We start from the raw sequence: 25,488 nt of genomic DNA on the forward strand, positions 1-25,488 counted from the left end.
CTCTCCTCGTCCTGTGCTGCCCAGAGCCATGCGTGTCATGACCTTCCCAAGCGGCCGGCACAGCGCCATGGTGTGGGCCATGCTCCTTATCATTTCTGCCAGCCCCAGGGTGGGTCGCACTGTCCAGCGGCCAAGTGACAATTTCTGGACAGAGAAGTGCCAGCGATCCCCTTGGAAAGCATGTCCTATAAACAAAAATCGTCATCATAATTACATCAACAAGCAGCCCTTCGTGTGAGAGCGCACATCACGAACCTGGGTTTGGTGCTGCCCCAGGCCCACTGGGGAGACAGGCACCGAGCTGATGAGAAAGACGGGGAACCTGGGACCCGTCCCGTGGGCATCTGACTCACTGTCTGGGCTCGGGCGGCTGGCTCTGGGCGCTGCTCCCAAGCAGGGAGCTCGCTGTCCCTTTCGTTTGGCCCTTCTCCCCTTGAGAATGAGGGGGGCCGTCTTCACAGGCTTTGCTCAGCGCAACTTTGCTTTTCATTCTGATGAACATGCCATAAATCCCATGGAAACAAGCTACGTCTTGTCCTTGCTTTCATTGGATTACCACCTGTTACTCACTGAGGAGAAATTCAAGGAAAGGCCAACACTCTCTCCTCACCACAGGGATGTCATCTTCATTAAAACCCTTCTCTGATGCATGGATCCTTCCCGCAAAACCTGCACATTGAAGTCCTAGCCCCCAGTACCTCAGAGAGGGTATTTAAGGTGGTCATTAAGATAAACAAGGTCATTAGGCTGGGTTGGTTGTGATCCAATATGACCTGCGTCTTTGTCAGGGGACGCGTGAGGACACACAGACACGTAGAGGGACGACCATGTGAGGACACAGGGAGGTGGCTGTGGGCAAGCCGAGGGTCAGCCTCTGAAGGCACCAGCCTGCCTACACTTGATCTTGGACTCCCAGCCTCCACGACTGCGAAGAAATGAATTTCTGGCGTCTAAACTGCCCAGATGTGCCAGGCCTCACAACTAACACGGGTAGAGGGCGCCGCACCTTCCGACGACTCTTGCCAGCCAACCTGCCCCCAACAGTCTCTCAAAATTGTGAAGATGCCTTTGGTCTGAAGCTCTCAGCCTGCACTTGACTTGGAGGTCGGGGACCCGCTGAGAGGGGCAGGCGCACGGGACCCATGGGCGCAGGGACAAATGTTGGGTGCCCTGGGGTGGCATCCTGGTGCCTCTGAGGGACACAGAGGCAGGGGACTGTCCTGTGAAGCATGGACATGGATACACGAGGACTTCCAGAAGGATGGGAGCCTGGGAGTCAAGCCGGGTGACTCCACACCCACGACCATGGGTGGGGGCCATGGAGGAACTACGAGGCCACCCACCAAGCTGCCCTGGTGGCCTGCTGCTTGCAGGGAGAGCGCCGAGCGGGGAGCCAGGCGCCCAGACCACCGCACCCACCGTGCTGTCTACTGGGGACAACCAGCATGTGCCTCTGACTTTCCCCTTCCTGCCCTCACCGCCTTCCTCTTCAAGTCCTGACGCTTGGCTCACGAGATGCTTTATGAATTAACAGGAAACAACCGGACATCGGTGTAGTTGGTGGCCCCAGCATGGAGAAAGCATCTGATAGCGTGGTGGCCGGGGTGAACTTCCAGCTCACCCAGGGAGGGGGACAACGGCCCTCGAACTGTCAGCGGTCCATCCTGTTGGCATAATCTGAGGGCAGGAGCCCCGCTAAGTGGCTCCTTTCTTTGCTTCCCGCCGGGACACCAGCGGTCCTGACACCACTCTATGTGGATGCCTGGAGCGCCCTTGCCATGGTGAGGTCCCCGAGCAAAGACCACAGTAGCAGAGCTATTCTCACTGTGGGCTCCCCGCCCACCTCCCTGTGCTCCGATCAGTGACCATTGTCCTCCATGATCCCATCATCGCTTGCACCATTTGGCAGACACAGAAAGGGAAAGGGATGGTGCTTGTGTCCCCCTGTGATGATGCCATTCTGTGTTCGTAGAGCCCATCCAGGCAGCCAGCGCATTTCCCTGTCTACCGCCGGCTTATATGTATGAAACAAAACTCCACGTATTTTGTAACTGTCTGTGTGCCATGGACACGGCTTAGGGATCAGAGCCAGTGAAACTCTGTGCTGGAGGAGGACCAAAGCCCCGAATTGCTTAAAGACCACAAATCCCACATCAGTGGTGAATGCAGCCAGCACGGCAGCGCGGGTAACCCGGGGGGCAGGGACAGACACATCGGGAGCGTGGGACTCGGTTCCGCACCTGCTGGGAGCCCCCAGCAAGGCTCATCTGAGTCCTGGGGGTCTCTGTGTCGATGCAGGTCAGCGCTGGGATCTCATTGTACAGACGGGCAGAGCCCAGGCATGCCACAGGGAACAAGGGACCATGAGATTTGGGGAATGTTGGCACATTCTGGGACCTAGAAACATGACCCAGAAATGTTTCGTGCTTTTTCAGCAACTGGGCAAAGGGCAAGAGAGGCTGTCTGGGAAGGTAAGCATTTGGGTGTTGCAGGGCAGGCTGTGGGGGGGGACGGTTGTTGAAAACAGGAGGTTTTACTCCTTGTCACATTGTGGGAAAGGGGGCTTCTGGAAGTAAAGCTGCACTGAGAAAAACAGGCTATGTGCAGATTGTGTGGAGCCCTCCACCTCCCCAGGGTGACCCTCTCCTCGGAAGCAGGCAGTCCGGCGCCTAACCCCCCGCCCCCAGCACATTCCTGCCCTTACTCTGCCACATTTAGGGAACCGGGGTGCTCTCACTCACACCCTGAGGGGCATGCCAGGGCGTGCCACCCCACACCTGCTTCGCCAGAGCTGGGCTTATCTTCCAACTCCGAGATCAGCAGCCTCGCCCCAGGGGCTTCCCAAATCCCGATGCTCAGGCCATGTCCCACACCCACGGGACAGACTCTGGGGGTGGGACCCAGTGGGTGCCGATGGGCAGGCAGGTTGAGAACTGGCGCTCAGACCCCATCTGCTACCGTGCTCACGCACCGGGCAGCGAGGGACATTCCACAAGACAAAGAGCGTCACACATGCCACCGGCCTCTCTGGTCCTGTCCCCGCCTTAATTCCATGCTCAGCAGACAGATTTCCGCTATAAGCCATTATGTGGCCACCAGGCTCTAGTGCCCTGGTCCATTTAGCTGATTAACATAAAGCAGACACCATGCTTGACAAGGTGGTAGAGACACAAATTAGGAGGGCATGATCCTGTCCTTCAAAAATACAATTATGTAAAACGTGTGTACATACAGTTCTAACATAAGGTCCCATGTGGTTGGGGCTTCGGGAAACTCTGAGGCAGGAAGTCAGGAAAAAAGCAAGACCCATTTTAGCTGGACTGAGCGTATCTCCACAGTTCTCTCTCTCTCTCAGTCTCTCTCTCTCTCTCTCTCTCTCTCACACACACACACACACACACACACACACACACACATCCATCCCCCTCAGCATATGACACCAGGCCATGGGCACAGCAGCTGATAAATGATTTCCAGTCAAATGAATGAATCCAGTCAGCTTAGTGCCCGCTGGAACCCGCCAAGCCACCATCCGGGAGGCCTTGGCCCCCCTCTCCAGCCCCACGATGCACAGGCTTCTCCAGGTTAGCACCAGCACCCCAATCTCCAGGACCCAGTCACTCCCCGCCCCACCCCCACCTCTGCCTGGAAGGGCCCCTCCCCCCACTCATGGTGGTCTGCTTGACTGATTCAAGTCGAGATCTCTCTTTTTCCCTGGAATAAAATCCCTGCTCTTTGGCTGATCCCCCCCAAAATAAGACCAGCTGTGTCTACTTGCCTAAGATCTGGCCAATGAGTTAAGTGGAAGATCTGGCCCTTTCCCCTCTCCTCCTCCCCCGGGGGCTTGAAGGGACACCGTGGTGTGACACCCCTGCAGACTGCATGGACAGGCAGGGGGAGTTTGGGTCCCCAGACGAACCCTTGGGACAGAGTCTCCTCCTACCACACCCCGCTCTGGACGGGGTGAGCGTCCCCGACAGTGAGCGCCCTGTGTCCTTCACTGCCAGTGGCTCCCACACTCTTCACTTGCTCCTGCCTCCCACAACCGCAGCACTGGGAATTCCTTTTTACACTCAGGAGAGGAGAGTGGGGTTACAAAAAGCAGCCAGTGACTGGGCGACTTCTCACGGCAAAACCACCGGCTCCATAACTCCACCCAGAACCTCAGACTGTGAGACAGGCCTTGCCAACAGCCACAGGGAGGGCATCGGCTTCCTTTTCTGGTCCACACAACTGTGGAGACCAGAAGGGAAACCAGGTGCTTGTCACTCTTGGTCAGTGGCCTGCAGAGATCGGTCCCTTGTGTGCAGTAAGAAGCTGGGAAAGGCATAGAAAGTTACCAGCTCCCACAGACGGGAGCAGCAAAGGGAGAAAGGGTGTGGGCATGGGCTCTGGAGCCAGACCCAGGATCTGGGTGACCTTACCACCTGCTGGTGACCATCACACTACCCACTTCACAGGAGATGCCACTCGTGGCCATCCCAGGGTCCCTGCACAAACCCGCTGAGCCTGCACTCCCCGGAATGAGGCATATGTATGTGACTGTGAGTGTGCATGGTGTGTGCAGGTTTATAGGACTTTGACTGTGCGTGTGTGCACCGTGCCTGTGTGTGTATTAGCCTAGTCAGCTGCCCACACCCTCTGCACAACATGGCTTTGTTGGGTGCATGCATCTACATGTACGCAAACAGAGAGATTTGCAGGGACTTGTTTGTGTAAATGCTGGGGAAGTCCCAGTTCTGCAGGGTGGACCCGCAGGCCAGAGATCCAGGGAGGCCCCATGTTGCGGTTGACGTCTGTGGAATTCCCTCTTGCTTGGAGAGGTCAGGTTTTTTTCTTTGAGGGCTTCAACTGATTACACAAGGCTCACGCTCATTGAGGAGACCAATCGTTTTTATTCAAAGTCCACCAATCTAAATATTAGTCTCACCTACAAACACCCTCATAGATCCATCTAGAATCATGTCTGACCACGTGTCTGAGAGCTGTGGCCAGCCAGGCTGACACCTGAAATCAGCCATCGCGGGGAGTGGGCATTCAGGAATCCATACTTTCAACAACCTCCCCAAGGTGATGTGAAGCCCTGCCAAGTTTGGGGACCATTCTCAGTGAGGCACCTCAAGGTCACTGCCGGTTTCAAGGCTCTCCCTCCACCTCCACAAGGGTCGCTGGCCGTCCTCAGTGGAGTGGAACCAGTCTTCCTCACGTGGGGCCTCGAAGACATTCCCTCCACGCAGGGCCAAGGACACAGTGAGCCGGGGCTGCTCCTCAGGCCCAGGGCTGCCTGCCAATGGCCACACTCCCTGGCTAGAAGCTCATCTCTCCTTCCCCTCTTCCGTAGCAGATATAGTTCTCCAGACCCTGGGAGCTGCTTGAGAATCCCCAGGACATCTGCCAACCACTCAAATCACCAGAAACATCTCACTAAGTCCCTCCAGCATGGCTGCCCACAGACGCCCCTATGGGGCATTATCCAATAACAGGGCAGAAGACTCCCAGGCAGCACGTCCAACGGTCCCGCAGATCTGTCTCCTGCTTCAACCCTGTGCCCCTGCAACCACTTAATGTCTTATTTTGAGTTTCTTACAACCCATCAGCCATGAGCTCCCAGATGCGTCAGAGTCATTCCATGGACACGGACGCCACTGTCGACCTCCTGGTCCACTCGTGGGCCTCTTACTCCCACACCCACCTCTCTCCAGGCTTCTATTTGCACCGGAAGGACGTGGCTCTGGAGGGTGTGGGCCACTTCTCCCGCAAACTGGCTGAGGAGAAGTGTGAGGAGAAGTGGACACTGAGAGCCCTGAAAGGAGAACCAGTGTAGCCCTGGGGTCAGACCCTGGACACCGCGGAAGCCGCCTGGGTTCTAGAGAAGAGCCTGCACTGGACCCTTGTAGGATCAATGTGCCTGGGTTCTGCTTACATAGAACCCCATCTCTGTGACTTCCCAGATGAGCAGATGAGCTCATCCAGAAGCCAGGCGGCCCCCAGGCAAGACTGAGCAAGCGTCTCTTCGAAAGGCTCACCCCCAGGCACAATGAGGTGCCTCTGGAGCCCCATAGCCCTTGGGGTCCCCCAGTGGACCCCCATGTTGAGCTTGTGTCTGAGCCTCTCCCTGCAGCCATGAGGCAGCTTTTTAACCCACCCCCGGGGCCCTCACCCAAGCCCTAGACCACATGGAAACAATAAAGTTTTCTGTAGCAGAAAAGAAAAAAAAAAAAAAAACCCTCCCAAGACCTCCTCCAGCAGAACTTCTGGAAGTGGTTTCTAGCAGAGCACCTTAGAAGACCTCCACCGTGGGCAGGGTGTGCACCTGGGGAGCTCAGTCGGTTAAGCGTCTGCCTTCAGCTCAGGTCATGATCCCAGGGTCCTGGTATCAAGCCCCACGTCAGGCTCCCTACTAAGCGGGAATCCACTTCTCTGGCCCTCCCCCTACTTACGCTCTCTCTCTCTCTCTCTTTCAAATAAATTTTAAAAATCTTAAAAAAAAAAAAAGAAGAAGAAGATCTTTATGGGGGATTTCGACACACAAAGTAGTCAGGAACCACCACTTCCACTAATAATAGACACAATAAAGCAGTGCATTGTTTACCGCTTCTGATATGATGTTCGCACACGATTTTGCACAAGACAGATCACAAAACTGTCCTGCCAGTGGTAAGTGTCCTCCGTGGGCAGGAAGTAGAAGTCCTGGGTGTAGCATGCACACTGGAGACAGCAAGGCCGTGCTGCAGTGTTGGGAGGGTGCTGGGCGGCTGACTAGGCTCACTCACTAGCTCAGGAACATGTTCACAGCCCTGGCCTAAAAACATGCAGGATCCAAATCCATAACATGGATCTACTGCCGATTTCTGCACATGGCTGGCTTCCAGGGCTGCTTGCAAACAGAACCATGGAGAAGTCCTTTAAGACCCATGGCATGGATGAGGTCACCTCTTTGGGAGAAGTGAGCTAAGACCTCTGTATAGCTGTCATGACAAGAAGAACAGGCAGAGGTGCAAGTCCCCTGCAGACGGTCAGACTGCCTGTGTCTCCCGCATCTACATGAACAGACCACTCACTTTGCACCAGAGAAAGGGAAAGGCTAGTTTTGAAATAACCAAAAATCTTTTCCACAACTTCTGCCAGGAATTGCAGACTATAAACATGGCAGCCTCATTCCCAGGCCTAACAGATGTCAGCTGGGTGAGGGATTGTAGCCTGGGGGGGAAAGACAGAACTCATGGGGAGGAAATGCTGCTCACAGTGGAACAGCCACTGGCACAAGGTAGGGATGTACCCAGCCCAGTGCCCTGAGCTCGGCCCCACAGAGCTCACAGCTGGGTCCCTTTCTGTCCAGCCTTGGTGGCCTCGGACTCTTAGAGAAGGGCCATGGCCATGCCAGTTAAGCGGCCCAGACATATGGCACTGAGGTCATCTCACCACTAAGCCCGCAGGTCTCAGTTTCCCCATCTGAAAATGAGGGGTCTGGCCAGATGAACTCGAAGGTCGATTCCAGGTTTAGAATTTCATCTCCTGGTCCTATACCGAACATCAGCCTCGGGTCCCACATTGTGCTAAAATCCGGGGTCCTGAGGATGAACAAGACATTGGTGTCCACACACCACATCTTCTTTATCCATCCATCCATTGATGGACGCTTGGGTTGTCTCTGCAACTTGGCTACTGTAAATAACGCCACGACGAACACAGGGGTGCACATGTCTCCCTGACTTAGGTTTTCACTTCCTTTGGATAGATAACCTGAATTTGAATTGCTGGACTATAGGGCATTTCTATTTTTTACTTTTGAGGTTCCACCATCCTGTTTTCCAGAGCAGCTGCACCAGTTTGCATTCCCATCGATGGGCACGAGGGATCCCTTTTCCATATATCCTCACTAACACTTGTTATCCTGTGTCTTTTTGATGCAAGCTCTTCTAACAGGAGTCAGGTGATGTCTCCTTGTCCAGACCCCTGAATCTTAATCCCCTTCATACAGACACGTGGTAGACTGAATTATAGTGCCATTATGGTGCCAATGAACAGGCTCACTATATCCATACCATTGCCTATAAGTCCGTAGTCCCTCCCACTCCTGCCCTGCGTTAGGGAAGGTCACTGAGAGGACATGATCAACGGTTGACCCGTGAGGTGGACCCTGGTGATTAGGGCTCACTAACCCTTCCCCTGTCTTTGGAATGTGGGTCCTGTCTTCCCTGTTCCCAGGAGCCCCCCCCCCCACAGCGGGATAGCCTTCAGACAGATGTGGTGCTGGGACTATGTGAACTGTCCATGGGACTAGACCCCATTAAGGCTCTTTATAAACTTCTAAAACTCGGTGGGTGGATGCAGAGATCTATTCATCTCGTGGCTTCCCAAGACAAGCGCCACGTGTCCATCCCCTCACTTGTGAAGCCGGCCACCTGCCAGCCGGAGCGGCCTGCCTTTCTCCTGAGGCCCTCGCTGCCCTCTGCTCACACCTGGGAGGCTCCCGAGGCACTTTCAGACCAATAACCTGGCCTTGGTCATGTGACTCGCTTCAGCCAACAGGACACCAGCAGATCTGATGCAAATCGAATCTTGAAGTGTTTCCAAGCCTCCCGCAGCTTCTCTGTGACACCACAAGAAGGGCCTGGGCACATGCTGGAGGACCAGGAAGGAGCAGAACAAACACCCCCTTTTCCCTTAAGCCCAACCAACATGGGGGGAGCCAACCAGGTGACCCAAGGACCCACCAAAAATGGAAACTGGCTTAATCCTCTATTATCATCATAATGAAGAACTCAGAAAGACAGGGCCAACCAGCCTTGGGCCGGAGGAGTCAGAGCTGCTGCAGGGTCCTCTGCGGGTCCTGCGGTGGCCTTGGGAGCAGAGGGAAGGGAGGACAGGGCTCCTGCTCCCCCCACCCCCCGACTTAGGGTTCAGCACCTCCGTGACAGCACCCCTGTTCACACAGCACGTAAAATGTTCCATCTTCCCCTGTGACTAACAAGGACTTTGCCACAGAAAGTGACTGGAAATACATTATACATGAGACACAGTTTCTGAACTGGTTGCAAGTGTTGTTCCAGGATATTTTTACTTCTCTTCAAACATTCTCTCCAGGGGTGAACTAACCTAACAAGAAGTTAAATGGAAATAGAAAAGAGTCTTGGAGGACTCCACTGGGCCCCATCCCGACAAGCCAGCCCAGGACAGGGCCCCCTCGGCCCTCTGTGGCTTCAGGGTCTTGTATCTTCCCTTGAAACAGCCCAGCGATGTTACCGGAGCTCAGGTTCACAGGGTGCATGTTTCAGAGAACCAACAATTTCCCCAATTTGGGGATTAAAAATGTGGATTCTGATCAGACCTGTCTTCAGATCCCAGCTCCACTGACCTGGGAAGCTTGAGACCCTGGAGGTAAACGTCTCCACGCCCCAGCTTCTCATCTATCAAGTGGGGTCCCAGTTCTTTCTTTTAAAGGCAGACAGTGGTCACTCAGGAAATGTCAGCAGCTCTCAGACCCGTCACGCTTTAGAAACCCTCCAGCCAATAGAGAATTCAGATCTGGAAGATTTCTGAGTCAAGGACGGCCTGTCTATGGTCACTAAGTTTGCATGCCCCTTTTCACTGCATTACATCTCTCAAATAAAATACACCACTCCCTCCAGAACCCCGCAGGAAGAACTGCACCAGCCACCAAAAAGGCTGGAAAACAAGTCAGTCCCTTATGGCAGGGATTAGAGAAAAAAGGACCATCTTCGCTCTTCTTCCAAGTAGCTAATGCATGACAAACATTGTGATCCCAAGCGACGTGGGTCTTTCTCTCGGTTCCAGTCCGTTAATGCATTCAGTAGCCTCCTCTGAGGTCAAAGAAATGAGGGCAGAGTTTGAAGCCTTCCATTTATAAATGTGTAGAGTCAGCAAACAGCTGATGTCTACAGGCGCAGGACACAATCACTTTTTTTAAAAAGAATCTCCCCCTTATGTAAGTAGCACATGCTTACAGCCATTGCCTTAATAAGGCTGCATAACAGTGAGCCATTGCCTTAATAAGGCTGCATAACAAATCATTCCTAAATTCAGTGATAATCAGTCATACTTGCTCGTGCATCTAAAGGGCTCTGAGCTCCAGGTACGCTGGGGTCTGCCTCCCAGGCTCCTTGCACCAGTGGGTTGACCTTGGTGGTGTCAGAAGTTCAAGACAGCAGGGACACCCAGGACTCTGAAGACAGCAGCACACATGGCCGGCCCAACATGAGTGTGGGGGAGGGGACCTGCGCAATCACATGGGAAGGTCATGGGTACAGGCAGGGCTAACTTCAGGGATGGGACCCATGCAGACGCACATGACCCCACTGACACAGGGGAGGGGGAAGAATTGGGATCAACAGTGTGATCTTCCTCCTCGCCAAACGGGCTCTGTGCTGAAACCAGGTCCTCACCACTCCCCACCTCCTCCAACCCCGCTGGCGGGACCTCATCGTGGAACTCCTGCAGGGGACCTGGGATTCACGGTGTTCAGGTGTACCTCACCCCATGCTGCTGTCTCCGGCCCCGCAGGTGTGTTTCAGGTTAAGTATGAAGGGGGAGCGGCACAGGTGGTCACTAGTGGTAACACGCGTGGCCTTAAAACCACCCTGTTCTTTCCAGATTAAAAGCTGGCACACCCGCCCCCTCCCACCAGCCTGATTATATCCCAGGGAACTTGACACCCCAGACCCCCAGGCCCATGCACTCCTCCTCCTCCTCCATGTCCCAAGGCAACTGTTCAATGGAGGATGGGAGAATTATTCACCCACCAGGGGTTTTATTCACCCACCCCCACAAATATCAGAAACCCACAGCGTGGTTGGAGACGCGCTTGTGGAGTTTGGGGGGCAAGTTGGAGATACACCTAAGAGTCAAAGCCAGAAGGGACATCCCAAATTCTGCCGCAGAGTCCCTTCCCCCTCGGGCAGGCTCAGCCCACACAAAACCGTCACAGACTGTTGTCTGATGTGGCCCGAGGAAGGTGACATTTCATGGGCCCCCAGGGACAACCAAGTCCAGGCTCTGGTGAGCCCTGCTCACGAAGCCTGCTGCTTCTCACGCCAACCTGGGTCTCCATATCAGCTCCTTCCCTCCAACCCTTTCCTGAAGGGGGAGACACAGCTGGGCCGTCCCCCCGCAGGTCAGCCTCCTCCTCCAGGAGCCCGTGAGGAGTCCAGCTCCCAAGCTGTCCTCCACCACGACCCACAGAGCCCACGTCCCGCTCCAGCGGGAGAGCAGCATGTGAAGTGGCTCTTGCCACGGAAAATGAATCCCACGCATACGTTGACGCGAGAATCCTACAGTTCAGACAATTACCCGGAGAACACATTTTCTGATAATTAGAGAGCTAAAAACGGATCCACTTTGAAAATCCCTTCCTTCCTCCCGAGAAAGCTGAGGAGGTGGTTTAGCAACAATCAGCCGCGGAGATACATCACATTCTGGGTGTTTGGGGGACAAGTTCCAAGAAATTTCTTGGAAGGTACAGTTCCCAGAAGGTGGCGGGGCTACCAGACCTGCTGGCCCTCCCCACGTCCCCGGCAAGGGCTCCAGCTGGGGAGGCCACCGGCCACGGGCCACCTCACCTGCCTCGGCACTGGCCATGCACACAGGGATGTCACAGGGCACTCCTGGCAGCCGCCGAGGGTCAGGTGACAGGAGACGTGGGGCAGCTCAGAGGCTCACACACCTGTACCCTCTGGCTGAATCTCAAAGCAGGTGCACGGGGAGGGCTCTGTTCTCACCGCCCCCGAGTTAGAGTTTCACCGAGGGCTGGATGGATAATCAGGGGCAGGGACAGCCTCCAGTTGCAGCAGAAGCCTGCATACCCCACCGCCTCTCCCATGGAAGGGCTCAGAGCTGGCAGGGAGCAGACGCGGGTCAGGTTACCGCATAGACCCCAAGGAGGGCAGCGGGAGTGGACAAGGTAGGAGAAGCTGTCAGTTAGGGACCTGCCAGGTCAATGGCAAATGCAATAAAGAGTTACATGTGATTGGGGCGCCTGGGTGGCTCAGTGGGTTAAGCCGCTGCCTTCGGCTCAGGTCATGATCTCAGGGTCCTGGGATCGAGTCCCGCATCGGGCTCTCTGCTCAGCAGGGAACCTGCTTCCTCCTCTCTCTCTCTGCCTGCCTCTCTGCCTACTTGTGATCTCTCTCTGTCAAATAAATGAATAAAATCTTAAAAAAAAAAAAAGAGTTACATGTGATTTTAAAAAATACGAATCTGATGTAAGTAGTAAATATAGTAAAATATAGTAAATGTACATGTTTCGGGCTCGGTTCTCAAGCAGCACAGGACACGCAATCGGGCACAGCTGTGATACCTAAGAACTTGAAGTCAGTGTTTCCTGTCCTCATGTGTCTACCATGGGCCCTCCTCCCTGATGTTTACCGCTAACGAGGAACAGCATCTGCATCTGCATGCACCAGAGCAGTAGAGGCCATGGCATGGCAGGGAAGGACCACATGAAAAGAACAAGAAACAAAAAAAGGTACTTGGAGTGTGTTTCCTGGAACAAAATGCCTCCATCTACTGTTGATAGAAATTTATGCAAACTGTCTGTAAATTTGCAAATGGTAATGCTAATTCCTGCCCAGCCTCTGTTCTTTCATGGCCTCGGCTTTGACCTTGGGCTATAAGGAGGAGCCTGGCAGAGGCAGCCACTTGCCACTGTTCAGCCAGAGTCCGTGCTGAAGGGTGAGCCAGACTCATGAGATGGGTACGGATTATTACCCTGCAGGAGAATCCGGGAGGCATATTCAGGACAGAAGGAAGGGAGGAATCGTGACAGACACTTAGGGGTCAAACTGGAAGCTAAAGGGGTTACTGGTGTCCAAGATACGACGAGGGAAAATAACTGACAAATTCATGAATTGCCCTTAAAACCAAATGTCATGTGTTTTCTTACATCATCCTCTTCTCTGGATTGCTAATATTTTTCACATGTATTTTCCTTATCTGACCACCTCTCCCTGCTGCAACCCACCAGCTGGGGAACTCTGCCACACCGAGGGTCCAGGAAAACATGAATGGACAAGTAAGTAGCTGGGAAAATAAGTAACTGCTTCATTAAGCTCGCTCCTCCCATGAAAGGTGCCATTATGGAAGTAGAGAAAAAAATTCAAAAGAGCAGTTATTGTCCTCCATTAATGTTGGCAGGGTAGTTGTTTCTCTCCTATTCACCTTAGTCTCTGGGTTGACAGATGGCTTCCCCATGTCCCATGTGCTTTGAACAGAGACTGGGGATGTCCTTTGGTTCCAGGCAATGGGCCCTGCTTCCTTGACCTGCCAGCAGCTGTTCCCTGCACTTTGCCGCAGAAAGCAGGCACGGGCCTGACTGGGGAGCAGCAGTTGCTCTGCCGCAGGGCCTCCCTGGTTATGTCAGAGAGGCATGCTAAAAACCAAGTGTGAGTTGCATGTGCACACGTGACCATGCGTGCACATGTGACCGTGCATGCACACATGACAGTGCGTGCACACGTGACTGTGCATGTACACGCACGCTTCCCAGACACACTTAGGGCCACTGTGACTGACCACCCATCCATTCAAACAACTCTCCCAATGCTTGGCTCCCCCTTCAACAACATTTCCCGTCCTGGTCGTAAAACACTCCCAGTGACACTGTCCATCAGACTGCAAAGCTGAGTGGCAGGCTGAAACCTCAAAGGAAACCCACCATCTAGTTTAAAATGTCCCTGAGTGCAGCACCAGCCAGGAACAAAGGCTGCGAGGGAACCTGAGCTGGAAATGTCATCCATCATCATGAGAAAGGAAAGAACCTCTAAGTCCAACCAGAGGGCACCTGTAAATATCCAGCACTGCCTGTCACTTTGATTGATGGCCACCCTTCTAATGAGCTCCTTTTATCTCTGGAGGTTTCCAACCAACATAAGGCTCCGTTGCTCCCCCCATCCCCTCCCCTGCCATTTGCCTTTTCGGGGAGACAGCGCCGGAGCAGGCACTGAGCCTCACTTGCCCCTTCCACTGGGTGACCAGCCACGCCCATGGGACCATCCATCCCCAGGCGTGGAGCTCCCACACTGACCTTTCTCAGGAGGAAGCAGATGCGCTCGATGTTCCTCAGCCGTTCCCTCTATCGGGGTGCACAGGAAAGAAGAAGAGGGGAGGTTAGATGCTCTGCTGAAGGAACGTGAGCAGCCCCCACAGTCCGCCCCTGGGAGAGGAGGCAGAACCCCCCTGAGGCCTGCAGGCTCCCTCCCAGCAGCTCCTAACCAGAGTTTTTGCTCATAGCGCTCAATAGCAAAAACAACAAACAACAACAACAACCAAAAAAAACACAAATAATCCAAATGAAAATATGCAGAGGATCTGAACAGGTATTTTTCCAAAGAAGACATACAGCTAGCCGCAGGTACATGAAAAGGTGGTGGTCACTGACGATCAGGGAAATGCAGATCAAAATCGCAGTGAGCGGTCACTTCACACTTGTCAGAATGGCTGTTACCCACAAGACAAGAGACAACAGGTGCCGCCGAGGACGTGGAGGACAGGGGACCCTCATGTGCTATTGCTGGGAATGGAAATTGGGGTGGCTGCTACGAAAACATTCGGGAATTTCCTCAGAGAGTTAAAAAACAGAACTACTGTATCATCCAGCAATTCTACTTCCAGATGTCTACCTGGAGGGGATGAAGTCACTGTCTGGAAAAGGTATCTGCACTTCTGTGTTCATGGCAACAACATTTATAACGGCCTGAGTGTCCCTGGATGCACTAATGGGCAAGGAAAATGTTGTGTATGTATACATAAATACACACCATAGCGTACTACATTACAGTAGACTCTCTCACTCATAGTACGCACACAGGAATATTATTCAGCCATAAAAAGAAGGCAATCCTGCCATTGCCAACTACGAGGATGGACCCTGAGGGTTCACTCAGCGAAATAAGCCCGAAAAAGACAAGTACCTTATGATCTCGCTTCTACATGGAATCTAAAAACAAAACAAAACAACAACAGAGCAAACTCACGGAAAAGGAGATCAGGTGTGTGGTTATGAGAGACAGGGAGCAGGGGAGAGAGAACTGGTTGGAGAGGGTCAAAGGTACAAACTTCTGGTTAGAAGACAACAAAGACCCCAGGGCGCCCTCGAGGCTGAGTCAGCCCTCCCGGGATTACTGCCCACCCACTTTCTCCAGAGCACAGATTAGAGTCTAAGGTAAGGGAAGTTCTCTGCCATTGAGTCTATTTTTCTAAAGTGAGGGCATTTAGAGGAAGGAATCATCCCACTAAATTAGACACCAACAGTGCCCCCAGGCTAAGAGTTTTCCAGACATTGAAGTCCATCCCCGGAGCCTGGCTCAAGGGCTGAGAACAGGAGCCTGCATCCAGGCGGGAGGTGATGGTCACGTCACACACACACTGCTTGCCTCTGCCCCTTTCCCGCAGTGACTTTCTTGTTTTCCAAAGCCCCTCTGAGCACAGCTGCAGCATCTGCCAATGCTTCATTACAACGCAATTTGGTGACCATGGACGTGAAGCAAATGAACTTGCTCACGTATCTGAAGAAGACAGGTGGCTGGGCCACTTGAGCTTCCCTAATTGAATCATACCGTGATTCCTTTGCATCTGTTAAGCCCTGAGGAAAGAGCCCACATCAGGACAAATTAGTGTCCCCATGGCTGGGAAGACAGACCATGTCCTCTGCAACAAACCTCATGTGTGTCCACACACATGTGCACACACAGACCCCAACACCACTGGGCATTGAGGCCGCCTACATGGAGAGTAAGGGGAAAGGTGTGAGGGGCCAGGCATGGATAGGGAACGCACTAACTCCTTCCCCACAGGCTAGTCGTCTGGTGGCTCCCCTTACCTGACAGGGATACTAAAGGATCCACTAGTAAAGGTAAGGGAAGGGCTAAATGAGAAGCTACGAGTAAAACAAGGCCCTCCTCCTCCCTTTCAACTCCTGGAAAGGGGTCCACCCCGACGGCCCCACAAGATTTGGAGCTCTAGGGGGTCTCCGACCCAGAGCCAGTGAGCCTGGGGCTCATTTGTAGAGCAACTGTTTGTAAGGTAAGTCCACCTAAAGCAGGGTCACCAACCGGTGCAGTAGCTTCTCCAAGCCACCTGAGATGGAGACGCAGATTCGGGGGCTCTACAGAGCCCAAAAGACCTTGCACATGAGTTAATGAGACATCCCAGGGAGACTTCAGTCTGTCCATGGCTGGCAGGGTCCAAGCTCCTTGATTAAGTCATTACCCAGTTAGAAGTGTGGCTTTCATGATAAGAGTGAAGAGCTGAGACCCAGCCTTCATGCTACACCGCATTCTCCCCACTGTGAGCACGTACTATGTGCAGGCCGAGCGCCTACTGTGTGCAGGCTTCGTTCCCACACTGAGCTTCCCCAGAAGCATGCGTGTCAGTCCTATATTCTCCACTCCGTCTGGCGGAAAGACAGAACTTGCCATGGCTGGAGGGACGAGGCTCCACAAAGCCATCTCTGGTTTCGCCGATCACCTGGGCTGAATTGGCAGGACAGAATGGAGCAGAGGACACGTGTCTGCACTAGTGTGTGCCTGGGCACCCGGATAGGAGGAGGGAAAGCAGGCTCCCTCAGACTAGAGCAGCTCGGGACACCTGGTGGGGACCAACGGGCCAGGTGTGTGACACTAGTGCCAAACACGAAATATCCAGGAAGAAATGAGACCCAGGGGAGGGCGTTACCCTTCAGGCCTGGTGCTGCCAAGTCATCACAGGTGGGTGATGGGGAGACCGGCAGATGGAAACAAAATGGATTTTAATGCCAAGTGCATGTCACGAAGCCTAAGCAGTTTTCAAGTGCATCTTAAAGATTCTTGCAACTTGCCACAAATTCCAGCTTCACACCATCAACTTTGAAAGGCTTTGGCTCTATTTCACAGAACTAAAGAATCTGATGCCCAAGGATTATAAAATCAGGCATTAGAAAATCAAATGTTTGAAAGAGACAACATTGAGAAGGCAGGTGGTAAGAACACGGGCTCTGGGGACAGGCAGACCTCCAGTCCCTGGCCCATTCATTGGAAGTAGGGTCCTCCTCCTGTTCCTGCCAAGGCTGCTTTCCCCGTGCACTCCAGGGCACACGGGGACAGCAGCCAGATGGAATGGTCAGATCAGCGCGTGCTGAGCTTGGGGCCAAGGACCAGACAGCATCAGATTCTCCAGTGGGAGACAAGCTGACCTCAGGCTCACAGAGCTTCTCGAGAGGAGCGGTGGATATGGACATGGGCCCAGGGTCTCTGTACGTCCACCCACTCTGTGTGTCTCCCTCTGAGAGACCAGGCCAAGCGCAGCGGGCAGACAGCCGCTAAGGGCCCCATACCCTGCCAGCAGGCTGACTGACGTGGAGCCTCTCTCCTTATTCAAGATGAATAACCAGAAACACCAGCACGAGGCCTTGAAGACTCGACCATCAGAGCACAGTAGACCTTTCCCACCTGGCTTCCTGGGATCAAAATATTTCACTTTGCAAGATGCTATGTCGGGACCTGGTGGACCTCAAGAATGAGAGGGGTCCCCAGCGGCCCTGAGTCAGGAGATGAGGCACTTTATCCACTCCCCCCATCAGAATATCCCTCCTCCATGGGCCCTGGAAACCCGCTTGGACGCCACCCTGCACCCCTCTGACACCCGCTACTTACCGCGTGAACGGGGTTACACTGGTCTATGGGGCTCTTAAAATCCGTCCTTAACTCATCGAAGGCAATGATCTGAAATGGAACGTGCAGAACCAAGAAGTTAGTTCAAAGGTGAATCAGTGCACCACGTCTCCCTGTAGATTTGCTTCAAAATGATATAGGAGGCAGGAAGAAGGTACCCGTGACCTAAGAATGGCCAGGAGGTGGTTGCCGTCAAAGCTGGTGATGGATACCTGGGGCTGATGGTCCTCCTCTGTCTTCTTATGCTTCAAACTCCCCAAAGTAGGGAAAGGACAAGATACTGTTCAAGGGCACGCACCTGCCATGAGGGGGCAGGGAAGTCCTACAGACCTAACGCAGTCTAGTGCACACATACAACACTGTACTCTAAACCTTAAACTGACCAAGAAAGGAGCTCTTAAGTGATAACTATGTGTGGGGACAGAGGGTAGCTAATCCTACAAAGGGAACCTTCCTCAACATTCCTGTATCAAATTGATACATTGTATACTTAAACTTACACAATGTTGCAAGCTAAAGGTATTTATCTCAATGGTTGTGAAGCCCTCAAGGCTTCACACGCTTCCCGAGCTTTATAAAGACATGGAGCAAACTCCATTACGGTGACGGCAGGTACAGGTGTGGATAAAGGCACAAGAAATTCAAACTTCAAGCTGGCGCTTTCCACTTTTCTCCTTGCATGAAGAAGCTGTTTATTTTCTATTTGTGTTTATTTTGGCAGAGATGCTGACCAGAAGTGAGATGGACAGAAGGCAGGACAGAGGGAGAAGAAAAAGGCAAGAAAGCAGGGTCGACGTCAACGGAGAGGACCTGACCTCCAGCAGTCCACGGGCTGGACAATCAGCCCTGAGCAGTCCCATCTTCACAGATGGGTCACTGGACATGGGTCCTCCACTTCATTCTGGACTCACCGCTCGCCAGAGAGCACCGGCATGGAGGACAGGTGTCTCTCTTGTCTCAACAACACAAGGCTTAGAGTAAGTACTCAGTGGAGGAAACAACCTAGTTCCCAGCATAAAGCAGGTGTAATTTTAAAGCAATCACATGTCATCCTGATTTCAAAACTCCTCCAGAATTCGGGGAAAATTCTAGTATAACCTGTAGTAAGTAGATGTATTTCTGCCTTAGCCCGTCCTTGAACTGTTAGTGACAAGAACACACCTCTCACTGAGGGGGCTCAGGCCGTTCCTGGCTCCCTCTAATTAATACTGTCTCCCTTTCTCGCACTTACATAGGACTCCCTGAAGATCCTGCCCACATCCTAAGCCTGAGTCAGCAAACTACAAAGCCAAATCCAGCCCGACACCCATTTTTGTCCAACTTGGGAGCTAAGAATGGTCTTTATGCCTGTTAAGTCGTTGAAAAAAATCAAAAGAAGAATATTTCGTGACATATAAAAGTTATATTCAAATTTCAGTTGCCATAAATAAAGTTTTATTAGAACACAGATGCATTCATTCTTTGCTACACCATGTGTATTTTCCCACTACAATGGGACAGTCCAGTTGTTGCAACAGACACTATATGCTCAACAAGGCCCAAAATAGTTACTTTCTTGCCCTTTGCAGGAAAAAACTTGCCAACTCCTGGTCTACTCTTTTATTTTCCCTCTAAAGCCTTACCATCCAAGAAGTTAGCCACATTAAGCCATTTAAATTTTAATTTTAGCTAGGTCAATTAAAAAATTCAGCTTCCACATTTTGTTTGCTCAAAAACCACATCTGTTTGGTAGCTACTAAATGGCACAGACACAAAATATTTCCATCATCACAGGAAGTTCTGTTATATAACTCTGCTTTGGAGACATATAGGATAAGTCAAATCGCTGTAGCACAAGGAATCCCCTTAAGTATTGTCGGCTATCCTGAACCTGGCAAATCTTTGTTCTTTAAGCTAGCTCTCTCTAACCTTTCTATAAACTGGCACTAAGCTGTCTCGTCATCCTGGTTGCCCTCTGCTGGCATTATGGGTTGGAAATGTCCATACTAAAATGTGACTGTCAAAAATAAGTGCCACATTCTAGATGAAGTCAGCTTAGCACAGAGAGCAAATATATCACCTCCTCTGTTCTATAACCTATGGCTCTGTTAATGCAGCCTGATAACATTAGCTTTTTTGTTTCCATATCACAGCCCTGGCTTCATTCTGACCTGGCACTGCCTAAAAGCCCCAGATCTTTCTCATGGGCTCATTAAACTCAGCTTAATAATTCACATTGTTCTGTATGCACATTGTTGGATTTGAAGGCCTAAGAGCAAGAACCGAACTTTATTCCTCTTTATCCCTCTTCCTCCCTCTTTGGTTTGGTCCATCAGTCCAGTCTGCTGAGATATGATCTATCTCCCAAGCACAAATCCTAAATGAACCTAATGTCCTCGATATGCACATCCACGTTCACCCGGACACAGGTGCGAACTGATCAGAGACCAGGGCAGAGCCTGAAGTTCGCCCTTCCTTGATCCCACGAGGCTGGCATCAGCAACCCTTCAGCCTGTTATTTATCCAATTACACAGAAAATTCGCCATATTTCGATGAAACCTAAAGTCAGTCCCTGGATGGCTTTAGAACCCCACAACCATGGGTGTTCCACATGCCAGCCCAAAGAGGCAGGGAACCCAGGAGGAAATGAGTCAGACCCTGAGCTGTGGCTGTGACTGTCCAAGTTCCATCCTGCCTCAACCCGGTGCAGGGCTGGGAGGGGAGTCTGGAGTGAAGGTGCGTGAAGGATGGGGGGGACCCTGGGGAGTCTGGAGTGAAGGTGCGTGAAGGATGGGGGGGACCCTGGGGACTCGGAGCTGCTGAGTGCTTCTGAGAGCCAGGGCCAGGCCTGGAGGAAGGAGTGAAGAAAGGAGTAAGGCCCCAGAGCTCCGTGACACAGCAGGCGCTCAGCAGTGTTTCCCGGGCCGGTGCTGGCACTGGGCACAAGGAGGACAGAGGCTTCAGCATCCCCGGCCTCCCCGGAACCACTCACGAATCCATGCCTCGCTCACGTGACAACTTGTTTGTTTATTACATACTCGCCACACCGGGGCCCTGCGCTTCAAGTGCACGCTTCTGATTGTTTAACCTTCGGCCACCCTGTGAAGTAGGTACTATTATTGTCCCCGTCTTAGAGGCCAAGAAGCTGAAACCAAAAGTAGTTACAGTCCTTGCCCAGGATCACTGCTCTGGCCCCAGGATTCACACCAAGGCTTCTCTTGACGCTGACCTCGGGGCAGTTAGCTTTACAAGGCTCTGCCTCCCAAGACACAGGGAGGGGAGGAAGCGGGATCCCAAGGACATCCAGAATGAGGAACTGTGTCTGTGGAATGAAAGCGTCCAGGGGCTCCTGGAGGGGCTCAGTCGGTTAAGTGTCCAACTCTTGATTTCAGCTCAGGTCCTGATCTCACGGTCATGAGATTGAGCCCAGCATCAGGCTCCAAGCTCAGTGCAAAGTCTGCGTGAGATTCTCCCTCTCCCTCTGCCCCTCCCCCTCCCCAACTCTCTCTGTAAGTAAATACATAGAATCTTAAAGGAAGAAAGAAGAGAAGAGAAAGGAAAGGAAAGGAAAAAAAACTTCCAGAACAGGTGAGAGTTAGGTCACCCTCTTCTTAGCACTCATTTATGGTCTCCCAGCCCCCCACCTCCTGAGCAGGGTCCGAGCCCGGGAGACACAGGTGGTGCGGTGGGCATGGCCCTGTGCATGCTGTGTGTTTAACTTCATAAGGAGCCGAGAAACTGCTTTCCCAAGAGGCTGCACCACCTCAGCGCACTGCCCCCCAGCAATGAGTAAGAAGCTTGGCATCCTTGCCAGCCCTGTGTCAGCTTGGATTTCTTCTACTTCAGCCATTTCCATAGGTGTGTAAAGGTGTCTTGTTTTAATTTGCATTTCTCCAATGACTAATCAGAGATGTTGAGCATCTTTTCATGGGCTTAATCACCCCGTGTATGCTTTCTTTGGTGAAGCATGTGTTCAGATAATTTCTCCATCTTATTGTTTTTAAGCTGTTTTCTTATTGATGATTTTTGAGAACTCTTTATATATTCTGGATGCAAGTCCTTTGTCAGATATATCATTTGGCAATATTTTCTTCTGCTGTGTGGACTGTCTGTCCATTCTTAGTAGCATGTTTCTCAGAGCAAATGTCTTCTTACCACTTTTCAGTTTAACCAATGTATCTCTTTCTCTTTTACTGATCAGACTTCTGGTGTTGGATCTAAAAACTCCTAAGGCTATACAGATATTTCTAGTTTTTTTTCTAAATAGCATTTTATTTATGGGAAGGTTATGATTTTTTAAAGATTTATTTAGAAAGAAAAACTGTGTGCACAAGATGGGAAAGGGGCGGGGGGTGGTGAGAGTCGCAAGCCCGTGCCCCACTGAGCATGGAGCCCAACACCAAGCTCCATCTCACAATCATGAGATCATGACCTGAGCCTAAATCAAGAGTTGGACGCTTAACCAACTGAGCCACCCGGATGCCCCTCTTTATGGAAAGGTTTATTTTATTTTTTTTTTTAAGATTTTATTTACTTATTTGACAGACAGAGATCACAAGCAGGCAGAGAGGCAGGCAGAGAGAAAGGAGGAAGCAGGCTCCCCGCTGAGCAGAGAGCCCGATGCGGGCCTTGATCCCAGGACCCTGAGATCATGACCGAGCGGAAGGCAGCGCCTTAACCCACTGAGCCACCCAGGCGCCCCTATGGGAAGGTTTATTAAGATACAACTTCAATTTCTGTAATAGATGTAGGACTATTTGGGTCAACTCGAGTTCTGAGAGTTTGCAGGAACTGGCCCATTTCATCAAAACTGTCACGTTTACAGGCTGCACTTGAACTCAGGGGCCCCCTGGCTGTTTCACTTTCTCTCGTAGGCCATCTCCTCTCCTTGTTTTCTCACCAGACTTGAGACGGAGGTTCCAGTGAGCATAGACAAAGGCTGGAAAGGGCAGCTGCAGGTGAGCAGGGACAAAGCTAGAAGAGCGGTTCTCCCACCGGCCGAGGACCAGGGTCTCTGGAGAGACCCTGGGACCTCCTGGGCTGGGCCAGGCAGACAGGGCAGAAGCAAGGCCTGGGGTGGAAATTGGAGGTTTGCTGAAGACAAGAGGGAGACAGGAGGTCAGATGCCAGGACCTGGACGTGTGCCAAGCTGGAGGCTCAGGAGAGGCCAAGGCAGGCCGGGGGAGTCTGCAGCCAAGTCATGAAGAAAGGGGGTCACAAGCAGAGGAAGCACGTGGTGTGAGGCTATTTCTGTGAACACCAAGCCTTGTCTATGCCAACACTAGGCGCCAAGGTCCAGCGGCCCCCAGCCCCAACCTCCACAAGGTCATGGAGCAATGACTCACTGTCCACCGGAGCCCCCATGAGGGGCCTCCCCCGGGCTAGAGACACCCCCTCCCAGCAGCAAATCAGCCCCTAGTGTCAGGCAGGAGCAGCAGGGACCCACCTCAAGAGGTGGGGAAACACAGAAATACTCCAGAAGCATCTCAAGGAGCCTTCCTTCTTCAGGCCCATGGCATGGATAACCAGGCGATTAAAAATTACCGTGCTTGCCTGAAACAGTTATTTGCTAAAAATAACCGTGCTGGACTGCAGCAAAGCCTCCCTGGAAGAGTAAGAAAACGGCTGAAATCTCAACCTGCAGGAGCTAATGAGTCCCCAGGGCTGCCCCACCAAGAGCTCAGCATTAGGAGAAGCCTCTTCTCTGGAACATTCTCTCCCCTGCCTCCACTCCACAGTGCCCTCTGGCTTCTGAAAGCTCTTACGTGGGTGAGCCCTCGGGACCGTGGGTCTGTGTCATGTTATCTCACTGCAGTATTCGATCGGCTCACGCCCTGAGCACCGTGGAGAGGTATGCCCCTCGAGTCTGGGCACGGTGAGTGAGCAGCACACCCTACCCCTGGAACCCGTCCTGGGATCCAGAATCACCTGTGCTCCACCCAACCCCATGTAGTTTCTCCGCAGTCGACAGGCTAGGAAGGAGGTGCTGACTTCCTGAACATGCCCAGCCCTGTTCTTAGCCTCAGAACACAGCAGTGAGTGAGCTATGACCCGGTCGTCACAGGGTTTATCCTGGGGACTGTGGAGGGGGTGATAGGAAGAAACACAACTGAGGTACATCAGGGAGGACTCCAGGGAGGGATCGCATCATCTGAGAGATCTGAATGACCAGGAGGTGGACATGGAAGCTTCCAGAAGGAAGTAAGGCCGCAGAGGCTCCAAGAAGGGAATCAAGGTCTACAGCAGGGAGAGGCAGAAGGGTCAACAGCAGCCGCAGCCCACTGATGGAGAGATAACAGGTGGTGAGGTCAAGAGCAGGGATAGGTCCAGAATCCCACCACACGGGGCTCCTGTAGCCACACTCCGTGAGGTAGGCTCCTGGGGTCGCCGAGCCACCCCCTCGTCCCCGGGCACCGTGGCCTCTGGGTGGCTTGTGGAACGGAGCACGTCTGCTGCTTGTGGCCTCTCAACCTGACCCAGGGAGCAGTCTGGATATGACCGAGGGGCCATCGGTGACAGGTCAGTGCTTGTGAACCCAGCACCAACCACACCCACCCAGGAGGTGCTGGTGGGCTGGTGATTTTCAGACCCAGTGAAAAGTCAGTACTCAGAGGCAGTGAGAAAAGACCATGCATCCTGGCTTGTCAAGCTCAGGAAGCGACAGATGAATTTGGCTTCCCTACCTCGGAAAGCCACGGGACGTTGGGAAAAGCAGGCCACAGTTTTCTAGTGGAAGAGGGCACGTGGCTGGGACCCCCAGAATTTCTGCCTACTGTCCCATCCAGCTGCAGGGTCTGTGCTCAGACCCCCACAGACAGTAAGGCCACCTGGGCCAAGTTCCTCTCTTGATTTCTCCCTGCTGTGAGCTAGAGGATGCCCCCTACCCAAAGTCTTGTCCTCAGACCTGGTCTTATCTGGAAGCAGGGGCTCCAGATACATCAGTTAGAATGAGGTCATACCTAATTACAGACCCAAAAGCCAGGGAAGGTGTCCTTAAAAGAGAAAAGGACACAACATTGCAGTGTTGCAACTCCAAACCAAGGGGCAGCATGGCTTGTCGGGGACCACCAGCAGCCAGGAAGATGAAGGAGAGCTCTTCCCTCCTTGATGCCCACCATCACCTTGACTCCAGACTTCCAGCTTCCAGAACCAGGCATTTAAAGCCACCAAGGCAGTGGGAGCCTGTGAAGGCACTCCATTTGCACAACGTCTGAAAGCTCTGCTGTGACATCATCGGGAAGAAATGGCTTTGGTTGCACCAGTAAATGTTTGTGTGAAAGAAGTATTGCTAACCCAAAAAAAGTACTTCCCCAGGGAGGCGGGATTTACATGTGCCCCAAGCCACACTCAGAATGCACATGTGATTTAGAGTAAGTCCAGTGTGTTTTGTTTTTTTAAGCAGGCTTCCCACTGGATCAAAGTGTGGGGCTTGAACTCAAGATCCCCAAGATCAAGACCTGAGCAGAGATCAAGAGGCAGACACTTAACAGACTGAGCCCCTCAGGTGCCCCCCAAATCGGGTTTTTGTGTCCTTGTCATGTTTTGTCCCAAACACAGCAATTCCTACAAACCACAGCCCAAGGCTCTGTGAGGGTCAGGAGCTCCATGGGACAGGAGAGGGGTGATGGATGGGAACAACTTGACTGCTTGGGACATGCATGTGGTTTAATGTCTCGTCCTGGTTCTACGTGTCACACTGGTGCAGCTGTGAGTCCCAGTGTCCCTGATCACTGCTCCTAAGCTGCTCTAAGGATTTGCTACAACATGTCTCAGCCCCTAGGAAGAAAGAGACTTGGCTCCACACTCATGGATACCAGCTGCTTCCTTGGTCCTGGCTCAGCTCCT

At 52.6% G+C, this 25,488-nt stretch overlaps 1 protein-coding gene across 2 annotated transcripts in view; it reads right to left on the bottom strand.

The window, feature by feature from the left end:
- CNIH3 (cornichon family AMPA receptor auxiliary protein 3) overlaps nucleotides 1–25,488 on the bottom strand; it is a 90,219-nt gene that overhangs the window by 25,073 nt on the left and 39,658 nt on the right. Inside the window, exons 2-3 of one of the 2 annotated variants that reach the window (XM_082704518.1) lie at nucleotides 17,646–17,714; nucleotides 14,042–14,089 (exon numbers count right to left, since the gene is read on the bottom strand). In XM_082704518.1, the coding sequence (XP_082560644.1) occupies nucleotides 14,042–14,089; nucleotides 17,646–17,714 (117 nt within the window). The remainder of the gene's footprint in view (nucleotides 1–14,041; nucleotides 14,090–17,645; nucleotides 17,715–25,488) is intronic. The other variant, XM_082704519.1, reaches the window with a different exon arrangement.

The sequence above is a fragment of the Mustela nivalis genome (assembly GCF_964662115.1).
Source record: "Mustela nivalis genome assembly, chromosome: 16".
NCBI lineage: Eukaryota > Metazoa > Chordata > Mammalia > Carnivora > Mustelidae > Mustela > Mustela nivalis.